The 16,895-nt window shown below is 42.3% G+C and overlaps 1 protein-coding gene across 5 annotated transcripts in view; it reads right to left on the minus strand.

Moving 5' to 3' along the window:
- The window catches only part of dst (dystonin), a 145,744-nt gene extending 130,750 nt beyond the window's left edge, over nt 1-14,994 (minus strand). For all 5 annotated transcript variants that reach the window (XM_080740952.1, XM_080740951.1, XM_080740950.1 and 2 more), the window contains exons 1-18: nt 14,046-14,994; nt 11,201-11,367; nt 10,833-10,945; nt 9,919-10,025; nt 9,496-9,615; nt 9,025-9,120; nt 8,657-8,784; nt 5,675-5,768; nt 5,392-5,546; nt 4,613-5,054; nt 4,043-4,171; nt 3,630-3,707; nt 3,369-3,530; nt 1,967-2,071; nt 1,178-1,273; nt 810-935; nt 569-721; nt 110-264 (exon numbers count right to left, since the gene is read on the minus strand). In XM_080740952.1, the coding sequence (XP_080597078.1) occupies nt 110-264; nt 569-721; nt 810-935; nt 1,178-1,273; nt 1,967-2,071; nt 3,369-3,530; nt 3,630-3,707; nt 4,043-4,171; nt 4,613-5,054; nt 5,392-5,546; nt 5,675-5,768; nt 8,657-8,784; nt 9,025-9,120; nt 9,496-9,615; nt 9,919-10,025; nt 10,833-10,945; nt 11,201-11,367; nt 14,046-14,792 (3,173 nt within the window). In that variant the 5' untranslated portion in view covers nt 14,793-14,994. The remainder of the gene's footprint in view (nt 1-109; nt 265-568; nt 722-809; nt 936-1,177; nt 1,274-1,966; nt 2,072-3,368; nt 3,531-3,629; nt 3,708-4,042; nt 4,172-4,612; nt 5,055-5,391; nt 5,547-5,674; nt 5,769-8,656; nt 8,785-9,024; nt 9,121-9,495; nt 9,616-9,918; nt 10,026-10,832; nt 10,946-11,200; nt 11,368-14,045) is intronic.
- Between the last annotated feature and the right edge of the window lie 1,901 nt (nt 14,995-16,895).

Raw genomic sequence — 16,895 nt, forward strand, 5'->3', positions numbered from 1 at the left:
AAATACACTCTGGATTGCAAGGTAGACATTTAACATCCAGAAGCCACTGAGTTGTTTGGGTGTGTACTTGACACTGAACACGCTCAACACAGAGGTGTTGGCAGCTCACCTGCTGGACAAATCAACAGCCTCCTTGTTGGGCGGTGGCACGGTGAAGCAGACGGACGGCACCATGGCTTCATTTCCCCCGGGGCTGATCACCTTCCACTTGGCCCGGTGAGAGTTACTGGCCAGCACGCACTCATCATCCTTGTAGATGGTTATCTGGCAGGGTTGCACCATAAACATCCAGCGTTCATTTAAATGCGGTGTAAGCGATATTTGTATTTTTTGTAGTTGTTAAATAGATCTGTATTTCAATAGCAATCGTTGCTGTACAGAGTAGGGGTTTTCAACTGGTGGTCCGAGGACCACCAGTTGAGGAAAGTGAAAAAAATGTATCCCGCATTATTTTATTTATTTAGGAGAAACTTAGACCACAATATGTTAAATAATAATGTTGTAATTAATCTTTGTGTCCACACCATTAACAATCCAACATTAAACATAAACACTAGCTACACAATACCTCTATCTGGCGGTAATCACAGATGGCTTTGACAGGAATGGATGACCTCACAGTGTTGTCTGGATTCCTGGGCCTGAGCTGTACAATGGTTTTGGCCCGGCCCACCAGCCCAGCTACAGTGCTGCGGTACTGAAGAAGCTGCTCTTTCTCATCCTAGGGGACACAGGAGAGAACACCCACACATAAGTTGTGTGTCACACATTTCATTCCTGTTGAGTGTATTCCTTGTCTTCCAGCTTACCATGGATTCCTGAATGTGATCTTCCAGCTTGTGTAAGCTGCTCGTTCGGTCACAGCTGTACTTTCTCTGAATGGCTTCCTGGAGGCCCTTCAGGTAATCCATGGACTCTTTGGCATCTTTGAAAAACTATATGGAGCAAAAGCAGCTGATGAGAAGCTGTGTTCAACTGAGAAGCCTTCATACTATAAAATCAAGCGATAGCACATAGCAGTAAAGCCTGCTTTATACTTGAAAATAACAGGTCTACAAGCTCGCAGCGCTTTGTGATGCGACACATTGTGAGCTTGTAGATTTGCTATTTTGAGCATTGCCAGCTCTGTGACTCTGTCATGCAACTACCGGTATGTATAAATTAGGCATAGCCTCACCTCAAAATAGACGGCGTTCTCTTTGAGATGCTGCTCTACACAGTAGCAGAGCTGAAGTATCCAACTCCACTGGGTGTGCATGGCAGCTTTGTACGCCTAGATCACAACAACATGGAAACCCATTAATATACATGTATTTAGGCTTATATCCTACCTGCAGAATGTTTCAATAACAACACCATATCACAATAAATGTCTCTTCTGACAAAAATAAGTAAAATAAATGTAGGGTTGGATGCAAATAGTATAGCCAGCTGTACAGTCATAGAAAACGCCATCTCACTATCACAGGTTCCGGCTAAAGCATACATGTGCAACTGGCGGCCCGGGGGCCACATGCAGCCCTCACCTTCACTTAATGCGGCCCGCAGGTTAATATTGGAGTACTGATATATTATTGCTGTTACAATTCCAAACATGGAAAAAATGACCGACTTTAATTACTTCTATATTAGTAGCTAAATGACTAGTATTAAAATGTTATTGTATTTTTTTATGTCCAATGTATTTGTATGTAAGTTCATAAAGTTAACATAAGAACATATAAATGCATTTGACATTTTAAAACAAAAGAAGAAAAAAAAAGTTACTTTTCGGGATTCCAATTCAAAAATAGCAGATCTACAAGCTCAAAGCGCGTCGCCCTGCGGCGCGTTTTGAGCTTGTAGATCGGCTATTTTTGCTATGTATATGCATTGTGGCCCTCTGGAGTGAGTGTGAAAATGTAGTGGCCCTCTGCATCATCAAAGTTGCCCACCCCTGGGCTAAAGAGATAACAGCAGGGCTTACTTCAATGGTTAGCCTGGCAGGGTGGTTCCCAAGCAGAAGACTTTCAGCCCTGTCCTGCACACCTTTGATCACTTCTTCCTTGTCATCCAGCTCCCTCATTAGATCCTGTAACAAAGAGACGTGTATTTACGGTATAATCAGGGTTGCAGATAGAAATCCTGGGGAACTCCTAATAATATTAATGTTAAACTGACAAGCAGCACTTTCTCATAACTGAACCAATACAGACTATCAATAATATTGCAAATTTGCAACGTTTTTTCTTTTTTTTTTCCTTTTTTTTTAATCACACCTTGTGTAAAGTGAGCGGTGCTATTTCTGAGTTAATTTCATCAAGCATCCCGCTAGCCAATCACAACGTATCCTGCAAAGTTTGGCCAATGGGACCCTGGCGCACAACAAATTTTGAGCCCAGGGATTTTTTTAACACGTTTTCCCCCCCAGTTTTTGACCGGACATTTTACACAACAAACTTTGAGCCGTTTGTGCCAGGATGTAGGCCATATATAGACCTGATGTAGCCGCGCTTCAGTTTACTTAAACCCTGGACATTTTTGAACAGATTTTCCACTCGGTTTTTGACCAGACAAAGCTAGATGTTGAAACTATAGCTCCTGTTCCAGGAGCACCGCTCAAAAACGGATTTCATTTTAGCTTAAATCTACCGTATACTGGACAGGATTTTACCTTTTACCTTCCAGTAAAAGAAACATATCCTACACTTATACTACTCAATCACTGACTTAGAAGTTGTTAAACAACCAAATAGCCAATTACCTCTAGCATGTTCCAGAGCCCCTATCTAGGGTCTTGCCCTCTGATTCTTTCAGTGTTTTCCTCCCCTTAAGGTGCCGCTAAGTACAGCCATCTAGATTAGAAGAACTAGCCACTCCCTCCTCTCCCACCACCATTTATCCTGTGTAATAAGAGCTGTCCACGCTGCAGTGAAAATAATTATTTGATAAAGGTGTGCAGGCCTACGCAGGTATATTTGGTCTATGTGAGCGCCCCAGGCCTGTAGGATTAGATTAACGAAGTATACGAAAAGGCTCTTGTAATGCCTTTGTATCCATGCTTTAGCACAGACAACACTAATGCCTCATTCACACTACAGATATATAGTTGAACGTTTTGCTTGGTAATTCAATGTAATCTCAATGGAAACCAGCTTTAAAGGCTGGATTCCAAGGACAGCCGACATGCCCAGCCTTTAAAGCTGGTTTCCATTGAGATTGCATTGAATTACCAAGCAAAACGTTCAACTATATATCTGTAGTGTGAATGAGGCATAAGATAGTCCTCAGTGTAAATGTAGTAAACATTGATCCAAATGGACCTGTGAATGTATATAGATTATTTAAAGGGGAGCTAAAGGATGCCATCCTGATGGAAAATGACTTACAGCATGGTAGTCTCTTTTCTTGGCGATGTTGCTGTTACGATCACTCCAGTCAAAAGCGACCTCCTCTTCCTCTCTCTCGTTGAGCCAGATTAGTTCCTGAGTCGCCCGCGATACGAAGTCCCGCAGACTCTCCAGGTTGCTCTGACGCTCTTTTGAACGGTTCTGAAACAGACACACGTCATGTTCATAAATCCCAGGTTTATTTCCACAAAACACCACCGTTACACTGCTCCATTGTGTTATGGGATGTAGATTACTTACCAATAACTTCTCATAGTGACTTTCTAGTTTGTTCAGTTTTTCGGAATAAGCTGTTTTTAGAGGAGGTTTCATCTGAATCTGAAAATGATTTTTTTTTAGATAAAATAAGATAAGATGAACCTTTATTTATCCCTGGAAGATAATTCAGGTGTCATAGCAGCAATGGCAGGTAGGAGTAAGAGATAAGATAAATAAGAATAAAGATAACATACTCTTAAATTCTAGACACACTAAGCATCAGCGCTCGCTAGATCTGTATCTGTAACTTACATCCAGTGTTAACCAGTGTTGTACAGGCAACCAACCAATACAGTACAACAGGATTAGGAATAGATTATCCAATTATCAAAACGGAGGTTAATACATAATAATGTAAGAAAACACAACACAAAATGAAACCGCACAGCACTTACCTCGTTTAGTTTGGCCTCTTTAAGAGTCATTTGGAAATCTTCTATGGCTCTGTGTACACCTTTGTAGTTCTCTAAATGTGTTTCAACACTGGGCAGGTCAGAACCCCACTCAGCACGGTCCAACTTCACCTTCAGAACAGAAAAGAAAATATATATCGTCACTGTCGGGCAGAAATCAAATTATATGTTTTTTCGCAATGTAAAGCCCTGCTTCATCATACAAGGCTGTCACACAAAGGTAGTGAAAACAGCAGATCTACAAGCACACAACGCCTCGCACCGCGAGGCGTTGTGTGCTTGTAGATCGGCTATTTTCACTAGCTTAAATTATTTTTAAAATGATAAATGATAAATGCAAAACAAATGGTTTTGGACAACGACGATATATTTGCATGTTCAACGCACACACTCACATGACATGATGTCAACGTATTATTCTTTTTAGCAGCAGGTTAACCACTTTCAACCTGGCATCTCTATTTTGGGCAAGTCATTTATAGGTTTCACAAATGTTAACAATCTTAATAAAAAGGAAACATAGGGCTTGAGGGGCTAATGCCGAACACTCACCTGCATCTCCTCGACCCAGTTTAGAAGGTCCTGGACAAAGTTCATGTTGGCCTCCTCCTCTGTCATGTTGGAGTCCACCAGAGAGGATTTCCCCATAGGCTTACGGATCTGCATGTGCTTCATGTGCATGAGGGAGGTGGGGTCCCCGCCGCCACCACCGCCCGCCATGAAGGCCTGGACCGAAGCAGGCTGCGAACCGGGGGTCAAGGCGGGGGTCATGGTCGGCGTCAGGGATGGTGTAAGGCTAGAGGTGAAGGGGGATCCGGGGGTGCCCAGCCCGCCTGGAGTGAGGGCTGGCGACGAGGAGAAGCCCGAGTTCAGGCTCTGAGTGATGCCAGAGATCATCATCTTAGTCTGTTCTGTGGTCAGGGTGCGTCCTTGGCTGTACACGGAAGAACACTCGGTTCTAAGGGCTACAAGGTCATCGCGCAGTTTTGATACCCTGCAAAGTAAAGAGAAGCAGGATAAATATTTAAATATGATAACATTTCATTGTTTTTTTTTTAAACAATATATTTATTGTTTTTTCCATTAATAAACTTATAAACTTATAGGACATGACAAGAAGTTTTACATAAAAGCATAGACAAAACAAATAGACCAGACAATTAACAAACATTAAAAACAAAAATTAGATCAGGGCAAACACGACAGCATCCATAGAGTGCATAGAATCACAACAGTTTATGAGGTATTTCTATCCATTCGAAGCATTTCCGACACATCAACGTCCCTTAAGAAACATTTCATTGTTGTTCAGATTATACAGTTGTATATACCTTTGCACCAGTTGATCTACAAAGTGGAATTTCCCATCCAGCAGAATTTGGATGTCCACCACCTGCTGTCTGAGAACATTCTCACATTCCAACAGGTAGCCAGCGATCTCTGCCTCGTTCTGGAACTGGATACCCGACTCAAGACGCTTTGCATCCTTTGTAAAGATAAGAAAGGCAAAGCATGACTAATCAATATCATAACAAAAAAAAGTTCATAATTTCAAAAAATCTAAATAAAATAACAATAATAATAGTACAGGTACAGTTCTCAGGAGATACTTACAGACTGCAGGGCAGTTCTAGCTAATGCCAGTTTGTCCTCTCCATTAACACAGTCCCGCTGAACCCTGTTTGCAATCTGCTGCAACATCTCAAGTCTAAAAAACAAAAAGAAAATCAAGTTAGCAACTTCTCCTTGCAAATGAAACAACAACAGAAACAAGCTCACAAAGTTTTGCAACGCAAACCAAAAATATATAAACAAAAATCCTGTGAGCATATGGATCTGCTATTTTTACACGACACCGCCGAACAACCAAGTACAAAATAGGACTGAAGTGGTTAAAATGAGATAAAGCTTCACAGATGCCTAATCCGACCTCACCTAGGTCCATAGATTGAGTTGTTATTGAAATAGACAGGGCTGCTGGTGTATACGGTTTCTATGCCAGGTCCAATGTTGAGGTTGTCAGCAGAGCTCATTAAGCTGGTGAAAGTGCTGTTACTCATGGACGACACGCTACCACGATATGCCAGGTGGCTGTCCATGATGGACCAGTATTCCTACGTCCGTCCAGCCGCTAAAAGAGCCGCTTCAACATCGCAAACCTACACACCTCAGCGCCATCCTAAACCGTGACAGTCTCACAGAGAGAGAGAGCATTCGCAGAGCCATCTGGCTGCAGCGTTGTGGACTGATCACATTTATACTGTCATACGTGTCCACACAGCCAATAAAACTGAACCCACCCTTGAAGAAAATGTTGCCTGGGGGCATGAAAAGTTTGTGGCATTCTTGATATATTAGAGCTGACTTTTTTTTGGTACGTGTTCAGACAGTAATACGGTCTCTAAAGATGGAGAGGTTGTGTAATATGTAAAACTCCTTTGCTTCTGTTTTCTGCCAATTTTTACTGCACCCACGTTAATACCATAATTATGTGCTCTACACCAACACTGAATACAGGAATGGATACGCTTTCATGTCGTCGCTTATCATCACTAATCCTCAGCAACACCAGGTGATTTCCAAACACGCCCCCCATCTGCAGACCAACACTGACATTTGATTGAAGAGAGTTTCAAGCGTAAAAGCCAGAAATGTCACGTACTCTTCAAACAAAGGTTAATGGAAACAAAACACTGACTGTGCAAAATGGAACTGATACGAGACAGGCACTGCATCATATCACTGGGAAAACGTGGCCAATACATCCAATCAATCAATCAAATGACAGAAAAATAACTGAAAGAAAAATGGTGTACTTTGCAAACTGTTAAGACAGTGGGCTAGTTTTAGGAAAATACTATGACTTTCATGGTTTCTCTTTTTCAAGGTGTATTATTGTATACAATAATATCTTTCAACCTTCCATACTTAATCGTGCATTTCAAGATTGGCAGAGGATGGGTAATATGCACTTTAAAGATCTTTTTATTGAAGACAGGTTAGCATCATTCGAACAACTCTGGAAAGTTTAACCTTAGTCGGGGGCCTTAGGGTTTTTTCGTGTTAATCAGTCTAAAAGTGCCACATTTTGCACAGATGTAGGCACCCGAGTCGGCGACCTTCGGGGTCGTCACAGTGGCCAAATCAAGTTGGGCTCCCATTGACTTTCTATACAGGAGGAAAATACCCAGAGAAACATCTGCTTTAAGTAGGATGTGAGGAGTCTAACTAGGGGTTTGTCATGATTCTGAATCCATTGCAAGCATTTGTTTTGCACAAAAAAACATTCCTTGGGCTATAAATGGCCCCACAAAACGCCCAAAAACGATGGTTTAGTGATGAGTCATGTGATGAGTTTGTGGGCGTTTTGTGGGGCCATATATAGCCCACGGAATGTTTTTTGTGCAAAACAAATGCTTGCAATGGATTCAAAATCATGACAAACCCCTAGTTAGACCCCTCACATCCTACTTAAAGCAGATTTATTTTTCCTCATGTAGTATAGTGTATAGAAAGTCAATGGGAGCCCAACTTGATTTGGCCGCTGTGGCGACCCCGAAGGTCGCCGACTTGGGCGTCCTAGCTAAATCATTAGAGCATTCCCTGGGCTACATCTGTGCAAAATGTATCGCTTTTAGGCTAATTAGCACGAAATTACCATTCTATCTCCCTAAGGCCTCCGACTACCTACAGTAGCAATTACCAAGGTATGAGGTACTTGCAGGTCAGAAATGTTATCCAATCTCCGGTACCACAAATTCCCTGGGGCACAAGATACATCTATGTCTTTGTTTTGATACGATACGCAAGGGGTTGAGATCTGAGGTCTACGATGGTCTGACAGGTATGTACTGCATGAGACATGCTCCTCCCGACAAGATTTAAAACTGCCTTGGAGCAGGATCTTTACACATTTCATTGAAAAATGACAGTTAGGACTCCATGTTCAATCTGGTAAATTCCACACTAATTTGTGCCCGTTATTGTCTGATACGGGTTAAAGAAGTGCACAGTGCAGAGTGCACCCATGTCCAAAGTCAATAGGGCTGAAAATATCAATTATCTTCCTAGCGATTATTTTATTGATAACTTTTTGATTAATCAAATAATCAAGAATACATTTTTATTTTTTATAAATTATATATCATGGAATCAAGGAATGAAAAATGTTGAATGTATTGTTTACGTATTCTGCTGATTCCGGCCAGTGATATATTTTGTTTCAGTCTAGCAATTTCTAAAACACACCTCTTTGTTTTATGGCCTTCTTGTTTATTGTTTCCTTTTTCTAATATATTGAATGGCTTACAGCATGTGTCATTCTAGGAGGCATTTTGCATAGGATGGCTGAACGACTTGTAGATCGGGAATAGGGAGGTTAGAGTGGATTGAGCCAAACTATGTTTGTTTTACTTGTTATGAACCTGCACTTACGAAAGCTTAATTTCCATATATCAGATTTATTTTTGCAATGTGGCAAAGACAATATAAAAGGTGCACAGCTGACAAACTATTCTTAACCCTTATAAATATTGATGTTTTAAAGATGATAATAAATCATCATGGTGTACAGTATGTTGAGATGGTACTTCATACCTGTCCACCTCAGGCCTCAGGCTCTTCTCTCGCTCCAACATGGCCACTATCAGTTTACCCCATTCCTTCTCCACGTCATTAGGGTGGAGCCCTGGGGGCAGCTGGATACGTCCAAACTCGATCCACATCTGACACACACACACACACACACACACACACACACACACACACACACACACACACACACACACACACACACACACACACACACACACACACACACACACACACACACACACACACACGTTATTTACCGGTACTACCATATGCAGAACCAAAACGCTTGCAGGGATTTCAATCAATTATTATAATCACAGAAAAAAAAAAAAAGAAAAGAAAAAGAAAAGTATGCATTTGTACGTATATACCTCGAGCATTTTGTAAAGATGCTTGATTTTGGTCTTCTCGTTCTCTTTCACTGGGATTTCATGTTCTTTAAACTGCAAATACTGTGTATAAAGTGCCTGTGGACACAAAAGAATTATAACGGAAAATGTAATGGTTAAAACATGTTTACTTAGAAGAGCATTAAAAGAAATCCATATATTGCCCGTATTGGAAGTGCCTTTTCCATTAGAAGCGACTGCTTGCAGCAAATGGAAACTGCCCTCTCATGTTTGTCAATATTACTTCAAGATTCAGTTACATTAGAAGCAACCATTGGGTTATTTGCCACAGGCTTACATTATATCCTCAGTCGAGCACTGTGCGGTACACTGATAATCAGCAGTCAGCACTTTTTAAGATGAAATGGTAACCCGAGCCATCAAGATACCAAAACAAAAAACCCAGAGCGAAACCTTCCAGTGGTTTCTGATGGACTTTGCTTGTTGCTGTACCTTGAGTTCCACGGGGCTGTTGGGGAATGCTCTGTCTGACATTACAGTCACGTTGTGTTTGATCCACTGGCTGAGGTATTTGATCATGTTCTGGTACTCAACCCATTTGATATCAACATCCTGAAAAACGAGAACAAACGGAATATCAGCCATTTATAACTTTTTAGCACTTTGGAATCGATTAAGCGTAATGTACTCATGCTGCTGCATGGTTCATTTAAGTATGTTTGTTATGCCTAATGTATGCATAAGAAAGATATGTCGAGCACCGCAAACTAGCTGACCTACAAGCTCACAATGTGACCCACCTGCAATGCATTGTGAGCTTGTAGATCGGCTATTTTTGGAGCGCAACACAAGGGTCGGCTATTTTTGCAGCATGACGCAAGTATAAATTACGCTTTAGGCTTGTGCTGTACTTACATTAGCATTGATTCCCTCAACACCTTCAGGTGCTTTGGGGAAGACATCATACAGTGTTGAGACGTATGTGATGACAGATTTTTCATCAGGAGTTTGGACATCTACATCTGATGAGAGAAATAAACCAAACAGTTAAGACTTCATGTAAGAAAAACATGCTTCCTTCACTCAAAATCATTTGGCAGGAAGGTGTCACCAGGTTGATGAATGTTAAAGAAATAAATAATCAACAGTATTTGACTCCATGGCTGTTTGCAAATAATGTCCATAATAATATTATGATCAGCAAGGGTTCACAATCCAAGCAGTACTCTGGTCTATACACTCTGTTTTGGTACATGTACATGTGTATGATTTCAGTATATGCTAGGCTATAGACATAATAAATATTTGTCAATAAAAATAAAATAAAAAACGTGTTGCTAGTAAGCAGTTAATGGGTAATGGATCACTCTAGTTACTGTAGCTAGCATAGCTCAATGTACTGTAGCTGATATAACATCGCTAATATGGCTGATGCATGTTTGCTGTTGTTGAGTCATTAGAGAATAGAATACCGACTGCTCTTTTAAATTAATTAAGTCAATAATACCCAATGAAAATATACAATTGAAAACAGCTTGTACATGTACCGGTATCTGTATCTGTTTATTCATTAATAACTGGTAAACGTGTCAAATTATGTATTTGCCAGTAATTTGAAAGCTAATACTGTTCCATTTCATGTGCTCTCTCTCTCTCACTCTCCCTCTCTCTCTCCCAACACACAGACAGCGAGCAAACACAGCAGCTGTTGGTCTGCTAGTAGGAGGCGCAATGCATTGTGGGTCCTGTTTGGATGCTGCTTGTTTTCCATATAATATAAAGGGCCATACTGTACAAGATAGTGTATGGATGACTGAAAACCAACTCACCCTCAGGGTCAAGGAGTCTGGCCACTCCCAGCTGTTCAGCCGTGCCAAAGGCTCGTTCTAAATTTGATCTGTTGCTCTGGGTTGATACATAGCTCATATCAACCAGGTCTGGCCTACAATGCACAGAGAGAGAAGGAGAGAGGGAGAGAGAGAGAGAGAGAGAGACATCAGACAGACAGAGAGAGACAGAGGGATAGAGTATATGAGAGACAAAGAACAAACAGTATAGTCTGAAAGGAATTCATCATTGGCTAAAATATATAAATATTACACGTAATAAGTGCAATACGGGGAACAGTTTGAGCCCACTAAGTGCTATTAAATGTTTGAAAATGATGTATGAAGGACAGTAGTATTCCATGTGTTACCTATATTTGTGAATGATGGCATTGAATAGCCTGCCATCCCTCCAGGATGTAGTGAAGTTATCACAGCGCACCCCGCCGTAGCCCTCAGACATCTGCCTGGTCCAGAGCAGCAGTCTCTCTTTCGCCGTCATGTCCTCAGACTCTCCTGTCACATGGATCTCTGAGATCTGTGGTAAGCAACAATACAAAAAGGTGTTCAGTCTGGAATATATGTGAATTGAGGGCGGCAGTGGCTCAGGGGTAGAGTTGTCGTCTTAGAACACGGAGGGTTCCCAAAGGGTTCCCCGTTCGATCCCGGGCTCCCCCAGAGTTAGTGTTGAAGAATCCTTGAGCAAGACTGAATGGGTGAATTTAATGCACAATCTCTGTAAAGCGCCTTAGATAAAGGCGCTATATAAATGCACCATTTACCATTTATTGAGTAACTAATATTATTTATTTTCTACAGCAACAATCTAGTGTTGCACTGCGACATGTTGTGAGCTTGTAGATCGGCTATTTTTGGAGAGTGACACCTGCAAGCATAAAATTATTATTGTCTTAGTTCTACTGGATCTCTTCTCCACTAGTCCCTCCCTAACAGTTTAGACATTTCTAACATGAAGACACTTTAAACTCTAACGGCAACCCAGCAAAGCGCTCATAAAAAAGTAATCTGAAGAAGCCTTCTGCATAAAAGTAATTTCCTCTCCCAATACTACCCTTTCACATGAAAACACTACTGTACACGATGATAACGGGCGTGATTAAAGGGAAAACAATATAACACGATAAAATAAACAACAGGCACCCAGAAAACAGCAACAGTTACGAAATGCTATTAGACGCTTCCCTAGGATGGCCTTAGGAAAGCCATCACAATATACACATCCTACTGAATGTCAGATAAGAGAGGTCCGTATAAGGAGAGACCTAATATTTTCTTTGGAGAGCAGTCTGGAATTAGAAACATGCTGTACATACTGTAGCTGAGGCAGACTAGTTCACAAGGTTTTAAAGTTACTAAATATAACAGAAGGCTACGTTAATGACAAATGACTCGCCTGAAATGCAGAAAATGCGGGACAACGGACAGAGATGGATAATAAATGACAAAACACAGTTTATGTCAGGTTCATGTCTGAACGGTTTTTGCAGAATATTCAGGTTAACATCTATGTTGAGCCACCCAAACAAAGGAACAACTATTTGAAAGGCTGAGATGAGGGAACGATTCAGTATTAACTTTGAGAAATGTAAGCTGTTTATTCATTATTTTTGCCTAGCAGTAATAGGGGTGCATCAGTGCATGCATCCCCGAGTATGGACTAGTGGAATATCATTCTACAAAGGGATGAGACTCGACATATTCCATGAGATGTTTTGTTGTTGGAGACACACTGAATCACCATGAAAACACTTTTAGACACTGCAACAACCATCTCCATAATGCCGGATTTATACTTGCCCTGTCTTGTACCTGAAAATAGACGATCTACAAGCTCACAATACGCCTCATTGTGAGCTTGTAGTTCTGCTATTTTTGGTGCGCGACACCAGCATGCAGCTAAGTATAAATGAGGCTTAAGGGTTCAGACACTGCACCAAATATCCACTCGTTCTAGACAGTTTTCCCTCCTGGCCCCCAAACTGTGGAATAAACTCCCTGTCGCACTTAGAACTACAGAATCCCTCCCTAGCTTCTGCCGTGGACTGAAGACATCACCTCTTCAGACTCCACATAACCCCAATAGCATTTTTAGGTTAGGTTTTTGCTGCTTAGGTGCGTGGTCTATTTTATTGTTTTTTCTAGATTGATATTCCTATGCATTTGTTGTATTGCTGTTGATGTACTGACAAATTATCTTGCTTATTATATTGATGTATTACCTGCTTATTGTAAGTTGCTTTGGATTAAAAGTGTCTGCTAAATGCCTAAATTGTAAATTGTAAACCTCTCCATAAGAGCTGAACAGACAGGAGGTCTGGCAGCTGAGACAGCTCTGGCAGAGGCGCAGTTTACACCAACTCCAAGATCCCCGTTCTCATGCAAGAATCCATTATTCAACAACAGTAAAATCAACACAGACTGTCACTATACATAACAACCCTTTCAGCATCCCAATAATGCATACCATAGAACCATGCATGGCCCAGCTGTCCACAATCACCAAGGAAAACCTTTCATCACCTACTTCCAACTTTCATCTGAGAAGTCAAACACTCTCTATTAGAGAAATCTAAGACATCACAAACAAGATAATACAAGATAAACCTTTATGGATCCCCAGAGGGAAATTCAGCATGTAGCAGCAACATCAACAATGTTCAATGAATACTGTATATGCACGGTTTAAGATGACACTCATTCAGGAGAAATGATACGGCTTGCCAATAATCGTGCTTTGGCTCAAATGGCCCAATTATTCGTATGACTGAACATTTAAATATAATCATAAAGATCTTTTTTCCACAACGTGCATTGCAGAAAATCAAGTTAGGGAGAGAATAGAGATTGAATTGAATATGGCCAAAATATTTCTTGTACATTTTTGCTATGAATTTGTTTTTGCCCATAGTTTGTATAGCGTAACGCAGCTTTAACAGATGTAATCTGACAATCTCTACTAGTGTTTGTGTTACTTGACCCAACAGAAGTATGTGTGGTTCTAGGGAAGTACATGGCGCGTAGCTAGGCCCTCACCTGTATGTCAAAACAAAAAACACCAAAGATCTTTGGTAGATATGCTAGGTTCATGAAATCAAAACACACCGCTTAAAGAAACCCTTCCTCAGTGCATCACACTGTGACCTAGAACTTGTTCAGCCTCATAATGGCTATAAATAACATACTCGGTTGGTTTACCTCGTGGGGGGCGGATAGACATTTGGCAGCGGCTTGGGGAGGTTCACCGTAATCAGAGGAGGTATGGGACCTCCTTCTCCCCCTCCTGTGGATTTGAGAGTTCCATATGATTTTGCTGAGTGCCTCTTCACTTCCGGGGCTCTCGTATCCTTTCAGAGTTCGCAGCGTGTGCTCCACTGCCCCAAAGCTCACAGCTCTTCTCAGCTGGCGCCGTAGCAGCTTCTTACCCAGCAGCCCATCCTTTGCCGTGAAACTCCGGGAGGTTGTGACCAGGCCACGGAGCTTTCCTTCTGTGGTGGACCTGCTCCTGTCGCTGCCGGCCTGGTGCACAGGAAACCTTCCAGGCCTGGATGCTAGCCTCTTGCAGAGAGGCAGGGCGCCGTGCTCCCTGGAAACAAGAACCGGCACCTCTCCGACGTAGACCCCTGTGCTTATACTGCCCAGCCTGGATCTAGTGACCGTCTCTCCCTCTGATGTTCTCTCCATCCCTGGAATGGTCTCGGCTGTGCTCGTACCTGGGCCATCATGAACCTCCGGTGGTCTTTGGGGGTCCTCGCTTCCGGCGGTCACATTTTCCGTCTGCCTCCTGAGTGACGCCGCAGCATGAAACTCCCCCGATTTCCTCTTCTTCCTCTGGAAATAGCGCCGACCTCTCAGTTCTTTCGATTCAGGGCTGAGTGGAGCTTTTTGGGGGTCGACATAGTATTCCTCTTTAGGCCCCCGCACACATCCACACATGTTGCCCATGGCTGTCAGCCACGTACTCTCTTCCTCCCATGGACAGCGAGCCTCCCTGCAGTTTTCAGGCCAAGTGACCAGTGAGCCAAACTTGATCTGGAGCGCTCATGTCCCACCAAGCCATTCCCCCCCGCCTCACAGCTGGCAACCAACAGGCAGTGGACAGTCCCACATCACAGCTGATCACTCACTGTCCACGGAAGGGGGAGAGGGGGATGTGTCTCTTCCTGTTGCCTTTCAGAAAAACAGATATTTGTGATAGCCTTTCACAATCTCTCTCGCTGTCTCTCTCTGTCTGTATTTGTCTCGCTGTCTGTATTTCTCTCGCTCTCCCCTCTTGTGGGTCTCTGCTCCGTCACGGGAATCCATTCTCTGACCTTTGAAACATTTCTCCGGCTTGGCTAATCCAACACAAACACCATAAATGCTCACGGAGGTAAAGCCCTGCACGCCTCGGGCTCACAGCTGAGACAGAATGAGAACGTGAGACAGGCAGACCTGTTTGGCCTGGCTTGTCTCCTTCATCTGAAGTGTAAACATGAGTGCCTCATGCTCCTGTACTGGCGTTAGGTTTCAGTAAATATATCTGTCTATAATGAGGGTATACAGTTATGTGGGGGGGGCAAAGGGTGGATGACGCGACGAGATCTGAAGCTGACCGTGTCAGCCGGGCTAAAGGCCGTCTATTATGCCACGAGAACAAATTGGCTCAGCAGGTTTGAGCGTTCCTATAGGCTACATGAAGCAGACAGAACCCCAGACTATCATAACGGATTTGAAAGGCAGGGTGACACGGGTCAACATGAGCAAATCCTCACTGGCTAACAAAAGTGCTTTCACTTTTGCCTATTAATCAGGCTGCTTACAATAGCAGGGCCAGAGGCGGAGCTTAAAGTCCAATGGTCTAAACAAACACCATTATCCGGACTGGATCGCCACCATAGCGGTTCAGAAGAGGACAAATGCTTTGGCCAGGAAGTGACTCAACATGTAAAACATTTATTAGATTACATCACAAATGAATTTGTCACGCATAGCGTGGCACGCGATGGGATCTAAGAATGAGTTCATTCACAAATAAATGAACCAACTTGTGTGTGTAAGAGTCAATACAATTCCAGTAGGTTACCCAGCTAAAAATAACTGTGCCACACAACTGTATGCTGTTACAATATTTGGACACCAATGACATTTCCTGAAGGTCAATGTCTCCTGACTGCAGACTGCAGCACCATGAATTGTACTCCCATTAGACGGAGTTATCTGAGAAATAGCTCTGAAAAAACGCAGTTTAACAGTATTCGTTCTGAAGCCTGGGGTATTGATGCTGCTCAGTATCTGACAGGATTGCTCTGGGATATGACTCACTAACACAATGGCTGTCAGTCAGAAGCAAAACCAATTATAGAACACACAGGAGAAACATCTGACCTGTCTGTAGTTCAATGTCAAGGTTGTGTGCTCAGATTTCGCCACTAAAGTATGTACTGACTTACATAACATAACCTTTACATACCGTACATTCCATACCAAGGTAGAAGATGTAGTGTAGTGTGCATAGAATAACCATTCTAACATACACCGGTACAGCTACTGTGTGACTACCATGGGCTGCCTGGCATTTCAGAATACATTTTAATATTCTGAGAATTTCTGACTTTTTTATTACTTTGAAGGCACTTCGGGGTCTGGCTCCAAGGCCCATCTCAGACGGCTTATCACCCATTCACAGCCAGGGCACAGACAGAGATTCTCTGCCTTCTTGTTCTGTCTGGGGAACACCAAGGCTTTCATTGACAGGGTTCTGAGGCTCTGGAACAACTTCCCTGAGGAAAGCAGGCAAGCAAGCTCAGTGTCCTCTTTTAATTCAACACACTTTTTATCGGAAGGTGTTCCTTTAGTATCTCACTATTGCATTTATCATGTTGTTGCTAATTTTAGCTCGGCTCGTTAACAGTTACTCCTTATTGTTGATGGCACTGTTTGTCTTTCTCTCGATTTATGTATTTGATTGTATTTCTGTTTCTGTCTATGAACAACAGAGGCAGTATAATCTGAAGTTGTGCATGTGTACCTACTTGACCAAAGGTCCAGCCTTTTAGGGTTTGTAAA

The sequence above is a fragment of the Nannobrachium achirus genome (assembly GCF_963921795.1).
Source record: "Nannobrachium achirus genome assembly, chromosome: 13".
Lineage (NCBI taxonomy): Eukaryota > Metazoa > Chordata > Actinopteri > Myctophiformes > Myctophidae > Nannobrachium > Nannobrachium achirus.